Source organism: Rutidosis leptorrhynchoides, chromosome 3, assembly GCF_046630445.1.
Source record: "Rutidosis leptorrhynchoides isolate AG116_Rl617_1_P2 chromosome 3, CSIRO_AGI_Rlap_v1, whole genome shotgun sequence".
NCBI classification, from domain to species: Eukaryota; Viridiplantae; Streptophyta; class Magnoliopsida; order Asterales; family Asteraceae; genus Rutidosis; species Rutidosis leptorrhynchoides.
The window spans coordinates 72,775,096-72,782,913 of NC_092335.1; the positions used below are offsets into that span (position 1 = coordinate 72,775,096).

General features: G+C 37.4%; 1 protein-coding gene and 1 pseudogene across 2 annotated transcripts; one reads left to right on the forward strand and one right to left on the reverse strand.

Moving 5' to 3' along the window:
* The first annotated feature begins 252 nt into the window (after positions 1–252).
* LOC139900096 (probable pectate lyase P59) lies at positions 253–2,160 on the forward strand (annotated as a pseudogene).
* Positions 2,161–2,332: 172 nt separating this feature from the next.
* On the reverse strand, positions 2,333–7,489 carry LOC139896324 (FACT complex subunit SSRP1-like). 2 transcript variants are annotated; one of them, XM_071878949.1, is made up of 16 exons: positions 7,173–7,489; positions 6,765–6,950; positions 6,532–6,637; positions 6,093–6,229; positions 5,857–5,940; positions 5,683–5,777; positions 5,499–5,595; positions 5,330–5,416; positions 5,141–5,233; positions 4,519–4,716; positions 4,291–4,436; positions 4,060–4,210; positions 3,584–3,682; positions 3,318–3,494; positions 2,697–2,775; positions 2,333–2,623 (listed from the first exon to the last, which is right to left on the reverse strand). In XM_071878949.1, exons 1-16 carry the CDS (start codon positions 7,224–7,226, stop codon positions 2,493–2,495), a joined length of 1,920 nt encoding a protein of 639 aa, XP_071735050.1. In that variant the 5' UTR covers positions 7,227–7,489; the 3' UTR covers positions 2,333–2,492. The 2 variants fall into 2 exon arrangements, with proteins under 2 accessions (XP_071735050.1, XP_071735049.1); XM_071878948.1 differs by having other exon boundaries at positions 5,499–5,607; positions 7,173–7,488.
* Between the last annotated feature and the right edge of the window lie 329 nt (positions 7,490–7,818).

The following is a 7,818-nucleotide window of genomic DNA, read 5'->3' on the forward strand; positions in this document are numbered from 1 at the left end:
GGCAGTCTTTATAGATTAGACATATGTTAAAGGCCAGTATTAGTTTGTAATACTTTAGAATATATCCCCAAGTTTACGGCTTTAACTGTTGCGAATCAGTGTATAATATACATATAACGTCACCTTTATGCGGCACCTGGGGTTAACTTGAAAAGGATATCTTGCTAATAATGATTAAGAAATGTTGATTGGTGATTAATTAGTGATTACTTTTTGTGAAGTTTCTTTTCAGATGTGGTTCAGAAACATAGCATGGAGGAATATAGGTATGAGTTGCAAGCCAAGTATAATGATATGAACAGTTGATACATGAAGGCAGAATTTTTGCTTAAAATGGTCAAAAGTGTTGGAATAAGTGTTGATGTTAATTTGCTTTTCATGCAGTGAAATTTGCCAGAAATGTCCCAACAGAATGCATCTTTCTTCAAGTGTCTGTTTGGGTTGTGTTAAATGGGCCGGGTTCAACTGTTTTCTCTTTTAGAGATTTTGGGCTAATCCACATGCTTTTAACCACTCGAAGGTTGTCAAATATGAGTATAACAAGTATATATGATGACTTCTACATAATTTGAATTTCTCATAACATTAAAACCTACTTGAATTTTAGCCACATATATAAAAAGTACAAAACCCACGACCTCCCCCATTTTTCTCTAACGAAGCAAGTTTCTAACTTTTTGGGGTTCAATGTGACAAAAATCGACCATTTTCATCTATATGTTTCTTCATTCACTCGACCTCAACCATCTCGAAATTCATAATTAGAGGCGGAATAGTTTGGTTTCGGTAGCTGGACTGGTTTATAAACGATCTGATCTTTTCAAGTTTGATCATAGATCAGATTTTCAGAGGGCCAGACTAGCTACCAACAATTAATACTTTCAATTTAAGTTTGTTTAAAGATTGAAGGGGCTCGATGCACTCAACTTGTTTTAATTTTGATTATATTTGTAGCAATTGTCCCGTTGTTAATGGCTCACAATACTGCTATCGCCATCAGGAGACCGCATGGTAAGAAAAAAATGGACAATGCAAAGCGTTCAACTCGATTGACAAATGCTGGAGGTGCGATCGCAACTGGGCAACCGAAAAAGGCTGGCTAATTGTGCCCAGGGGTTCGGCCATGGGACCTTCGTTGGAAAAATGGGCCATGTATATATCGTGAACAACTCAACGGACGAAAACGTAATTAACCCAGAACCGGGCACCCTTCGCCATGCGGTCCTCCAGCCCGAACCAATCTGGATCACCTTCACGTAATATGACCATTAGACTCAGCCAGGAGCTTATCTTTATGCCTGACAAGACCGTTGATGGTCGTGGGTTTGAAGTACACATGGCAGGTGGGGCTGGTTTCATGCTCCAGCTCGTTCACAACGTCATTATCCATGGCCTCCACATGTACGACATTGTTGAGGGATCCGGTGGAATAATCCGATCGAAACTGATCATACCGGGACGGTGATGCCATTTCCATCTTTAAAGCCTCACAGGTATGGGTTGACCACTGCTCCTTATGCCAGTAGCTATGATGGCATCGATATTGTTGCAGCATCTACTAATATCACCATTTCGAATTGCCACTTTGTCAAGCACGACAAGGTACTTTGTTTACTATAAAGCTATGTGTTGCAAGATGGGCGGGTCTGTTGGTTTAAACAGTTGTATCTTTTACACGGGCTTTGCTTTTTGGGGCGAGTGAGAAGACACCAGAGGACAAGATAATTGAAGTGACGCTTGCTTACAACCATTTTGGTGATGGGAGTAACACAGCGGCTGCCAGCAGTTAGATTTGGATTCGTACATGTGGTTAATAATGACCATATAGAATGGAAGTCTTATGCCATTGGAGGTGGAAATGCCCCCACCATCATCAGCCAGGGAAACAGCTTTATAGCTGCTGATGGTGGATGGAAAGAGATCAAAAAGGGAGCAAGTACCAGAGACTATATGGCGTAAATGGACATGGAGAAGTGAGGGTGATTTATTTCTGAACGGGGCATATTTCCGGCAATCGGGAAATCCAAATTGGGCTGAAAGATACAAGGGTCCCCCGTTGATTCCAGCTTAATCTGCAGCGAATGTTGCCAACCTACCAAATCTATGGGTGCATCCCTTAATTATAAAGCAGGAGCCACATGTTGATAGTCATGATTTTCTTAAAATAGTAGGAAGGGTTGCTAGGTTCTACAATGTATACAAGTGACAGGTCGATGTACAGTTTTCATGTAGATTCAGTTTTAAATTATATTAGGAGAAAACATTTTTTTACCATTGTTGATACAAACACCATTCTATTACCATCTGCCAAACGTCCATAATACGAACATGCTAACACAACACAGTCAACGTCACATCACATAACATAACATTGAGTCTGAACAAAAACGACCACACTAACCTGCTAGAAGGTTTTCGGGTGCTTTTAGATTTTTCCACCACTAAACTGAAAACTACCATACCAGGAACATTTACTGAATATGTTCAAAGTTCTAATTACTGTCGGATTCATCCATCAAATCCATTTTGGTGGGTTGTTGGGGGTTATTGTAGTCACTGATTGCATTTAGGTATCTCTTCTTGTCTGCCTGAGCTCTTGCCTCGTATGGTTCCTTCTCTGCGGCTGTAAACCAACAAAAATCAAAATGCATTGAAGAAAACATTGACCATGATTAGCTATGCGGTGGCTTACGAACCTGACAATTTGTTCCATCGTTCTCCAAGAACCCTCGCGATTTCTTTAAAAGAAATTCCAGGAATTTCCTTCTTCACATTCTGAAAGAAACATAAAGTCATCAAAAGCTCATCAGTGCAACTTCATGATGATGCTAAATGACGTGTGACAAATTTAATGGGAAATGCACAAACTTGTAACATGTCCAGTTATATTAACATGTGTGTATATATATAAATATATAATATATTTTTTAACGGAAAATTAACGTGTAGAATTTAACATATAATGGGGGAAAATGTTGAAAAACCCCACCCTACTTTCTTCCTCGATGTGTCTGCAGGTAAGCCCTTAAAATGTAAAATTTATATAAAGAATAGCACTGTCCATGGATGTCCATGGGCTATTCTCTATCATCTGTCTATTATGTTTTACAAGCAAGTTAACGAATAGCACTACCTACACCTAGCCCAACTGTTAATGAGTCACAACCATTAACAGAGCAAAGGGTTAAATTATCAAATCGACTTAGGAATCAGATATAGGGACATATTTCCTAAGAAAAAACAGATGAAAGCATTGAAATTTCCAACATTTGTACTATATACTAATAGTAGTAAACATAGCATAATTTATAACCAACCTCTCTTTCAAGCTGTGAGAAGAACATGAAACCACTCAATGCTCTCTTGGGTGCATTTGGGTCCTTTTTCTTCTTCTGTTTCCTTTTCTTTGAAGACCCATCATCATTGTTGCTCTTTTTACTTGAAGATGTTTTAGAAGCGATAGGTTCTTTCTTGGACTCTTTTTTGAAAATTCTCTGTTATCAAAGGTTAGGCAGCACCATATGAACGATTCTATTTTGGAAAAAATGATCCTTTATTAAAGTATAACAACATATTTATTTACCTCCTTGCCACCTCCACTATCACTACCATTGGACTCGTCATCCCCAGATTCATCACTGGGAGAACCATCATCATCCTTGTCAGCGACAAAATCCTCATCCTGTCATCAACATGTTACAAAGTTGAATAAAACAAGAAATTTTTGTCCCTTATTTGGGAGAAATGAGTAGAAGATCCGGATATCTAATAGTAGCAATCTCGACCCAATTACTTATACATTGGTCGATCCAACTTATGCTGCATCTTCAATTAATCAAAAAGATTATAACAATAGCATAAAAGAAAACAAGTCAAAGAGGAGAACTGGAAAAACAATTTAGATGTAAACCAAAGTGCATAAACCCATCATAATATTCAAGTATCTATATTGATTTAAGTAACATAACTTTTTACTTGTACTTGGCATCCAATTACACATACAAGCCAGAGATTTGACACCTGCACAATCAAGTAGAAAGGAAAATGATAAAGGCTTACCTCCTCATCACTATCTTCTCCACCAGCTTCGTTCTTGATTCGCTCAAGATGTGGGTCCACAGCATCATCGTCTTCATCTTGCAGAGCAGCTGCAACACCATTTGCAGCTTGTACACCAGCTCCCAGGTTCATTATCTTCAGGCCCTTCGAACTGTATTAATTCAAAAAGTTACTTTAGTATTACATGCTGATTATATTACTAATACAGTACTAAACAAGACCAGTACTCACCTAATAAAATCAAACAAGTTATGATATTCATTTCTTTGAATGTTACGGAAAAGATGTTCTTGCTCTGTCTTGAGTCTGATAAGAAGATCGAAATAATGCATGTTGGAGCCTCCAGCAGCATGTCTCTCGAATTCTACATAGTCAATCTATAAGAAGTAAAATGAGTCACTATAAGTTCAACTACAACACATGACCTGCCATTATCCAATTATAGTTATATCATCATACCTCATCATGGAGAATAAGAGTGGGAGGTTTTGGAAGAAAGAAAAAGCTTTTCTCAAGAGGATATAGAGTACCATCTTCAGCTTTTAAAGAAGACTTCACAGCATACCCATCTTGACAACTTCGAAACTTCCCGGGTCGAGTTAGCTTTGTACCAGACAGCCCACGCAAAATCATTGTGAAGACTTCGTGAATAAGGCCCTGTTATATGATTGACATTATGTCATTCAAATGTGATTACTTCATAAAGAAGCTAGAGGTGCTATAATAGGTGGTCTGGTAAGTCGAGTAATAGGTAGTGCTGAATCAGGTTGATTGACTATGTATTAGCAACCACTTTAGGGGTTCTAAATACATTTTCACCTGTTCAACTCATTTGCCTTGTTTGTTTCCAGATTTAACGAGTAAATTCTAAAATATTACTTATGCACTTGTTACCATCATCCAAACAGAAAGTTGACTACAATAGCAACAACAACGACAACACTACCCAATCCCACCGAAGGCGGGGTATTGGAGAGGTATGATGTACACAGTCATACCCCTACGGCCCTACCCGAAGGTATAGAGACAGAAAGTTGAATGTACAACCATAACTAAAAGTGAGACATGTTAGCATCATTACCTTATATGATGATTCTAACTTGTCTTTGTATTTGGAAGCATACAACTCCTCATTCATCACCAAATTGCTTTCCACCACAGTGTCAGTTTCAAACTTCATCAACATAAATCGATAGAGCATCATACGTAAGTCAAAATGTAAGAACAAGTTTATAATAAAAGATTTCGAAAAACAACGTAGATAAGTTACCTGCATCACAATATGTGGGTACAAGGTTTGACCTTTACGGATAGGAGGGTCCAAAGTAACAACAACAAATGTATGAGGCTGGTTAGACTACATAGGCAAAAATGGTTATGAGATATTTTCCAGTATGCAACTCCCATAAGAAAAGTTGTAAAGTTAAATAATTAAAAACCTTGGGTAGGACAAAAACACGAACTATGCTACTGTATTGGATTTTAAAATCAGTAGCTTGCCCCTGAAGCCGCAAGAACGAAAGGTGAAGTTCGACACTGTAACGGCCCCTACAATGATAAGTGACTTACATTATTCTTTAAAACAGCACCAAAAAAACAGAGAATGGCGAGCAAAGGTCGTACCTTGGAGTGAGAATTGTTATGGTATCAAAGGTAACTACAGCTTCCTCACCTCCACCACCGACGTCTGCCATTGACATTATTTTTTCACGAAAAACCTAAACAGGCGTTACAGAAGAATTAAAAGATATATAACATACTTGTAAATGTGGCATTGAATAAAATCGCACAGCTTACTTGTGCAGGAGGACGATTTTCATCTCCAACAAACTGAGTATTTGAACTAGGAATGTTGAAGCTCATTTCCATCAAAGAATCTTTCTGTATTATCAGTAAGTTTAACAGTTAAGACTTTAAGCCTCAAACTCTCTATGTACCATAAGTTTATTGAATCAATTACTGTACAAGCCGTATCATTTACATTGCTTATTGAAATGCAACAAAGTAATGAAATAAATAAAAAGATTTATGACCTCTGAAGCACTAGTGGTGTCATCCACATGAAACTCCAAGATAACATCAGTCTTTCCTTGCAGTTGTGTCTGGGAAACATCAGCCAATGATATTTCAAATGCTTGCTTTGAGCCAACGAGAAAAGAAAGCATATTACCTGAGAAATATCAAATTATGCATCAGAAACAAAAAGCATCGTGCTGTAATTCAAGACTACTTGAATAATGTAAGATAAATCTGCTTGTCCAGATAACATTATCAAATAGGTGAACCAGGAAAGATAGCAACTACATATACAAGTTATATAGTTTGGTGCTAAGAGATGGCAAAGGAACTAAAACAGAATGCAAACTAAATACTACAGCCACAATACATTTTCTCTTTGTCTTAAAGCATTCAATTAAACAACTAAAGCACCCTAATTTGAAATTTTCGGTAACAGCTGAAAGAATTACTAACCATCTATATCAAGTTCTCCCCAATTCTTCCCACTAACTGAAAGTTGCTTCTCTTCTGGGGTTATGTTACAAGAGTTGTGGAAATAATTGGTCAGGCTAACCACATCCTGCAAACAGAGTAATAAAGTGTTTCTTGAATTGTATTTATATATTTTCAAAATTTTCACTAGTTAGTAATTATAATTCAAATTCCCAACGATGTATTATCAAATTCACCGGAAAGAAACACAAAACCTGATCACGGAAACCAACAAATTTATACTTAAGGCCGTCTTTAATTAGAACACCAAGTTGATTGCTACGCGGCACCTTCATCCAAGTAATTCGAACAATATCCGCCTTATCAACGTCCACAGCCTTCCCACCCCCTAGTTTCTTCCACAACAAACCACCTGAATAAACCCTAAGTTGCCCTGGATTCTGCAATTCAAAACACACATAACAAGATAGATGTTTATAACGCTAAGGTAAAGCAAAATCATACACGATTCTACACAACAACTAGAAAAAACAATAAATTGCTGCGTATATCTATATGCCGTACATATGCGTAACAGTTACGCAGCAAGCTAGGGTTAGGGTTTTGAACATAATAGAGTAAATTAACATGTAGAAAATGATAGTAAAAAAAGGGTGACTTACTGCTCCACCTCGGCCGACGAGAGAAATGTTGTTGAACATGTGGCCCTCCGCCATGCTATTCGGTGAAGGTGATAATGATTAAAGGGTTAGGGTTTTGATTTAGTGTGTGTATTTAAGGAGTTATACAGCAGAAAATGAATATGTGTGAGAGTAACGGAATGGCGCGAAAGGAAATAAATGGAGACAGATAAAAAGAGTTAGAATCAAGTGTGGGAGGGTTTCATGGGAAGTATGGTGTGGCCTCTTCTTGAGAAACTTTGCCGCTAAATAGTAAATACATACAACAGACGACAGTGGGTCGGCGGGGAGATGGAATAGAAATGGGCCCCAAAAACAATTGGTACGGGCTTTTGGCCCATGTTCTACAAACGGAAATTTGGTAAAGAGAAAAACTTCATAATAAAGTTTAATGATTAGGTTCGGTTTGTCTACCTCTTAATGAAATGTTACAACACTAGCATTATGCTGAATCATTCAGCATATAGCGTGTTTGTTTCTAGCATTAGATGATGTTAAATGATTTAAATATTCAGTTTTGAACCATTCAAAGCTGAAATACTCTCTTAACTATTAAATACATAAATTTTATGTAATATTATTTAATTATATCAAGAACGTCTATTAAACAACTATATTCTAGTATTAT

Bases quoted from the DNA above. Each gene is read 5' to 3' on its own strand.
- LOC139896324 (XM_071878948.1), bottom strand. From the start codon at position 7,226: ATGGCGGAGGGCCACATGTTCAACAACATTTCTCTCGTCGGCCGAGGT. The intron at 5,417-5,498 runs GTTTTTAATTAT...TTGCCTATGTAG, and splicing joins GTGTTTTTGTCCTACCCAAG to TCTAACCAGCCTCATACATT. The intron at 4,717-5,140 runs GTAATGATGCTA...ATCATATAACAG, and splicing joins AGTTAGAATCATCATATAAG to GGCCTTATTCACGAAGTCTT.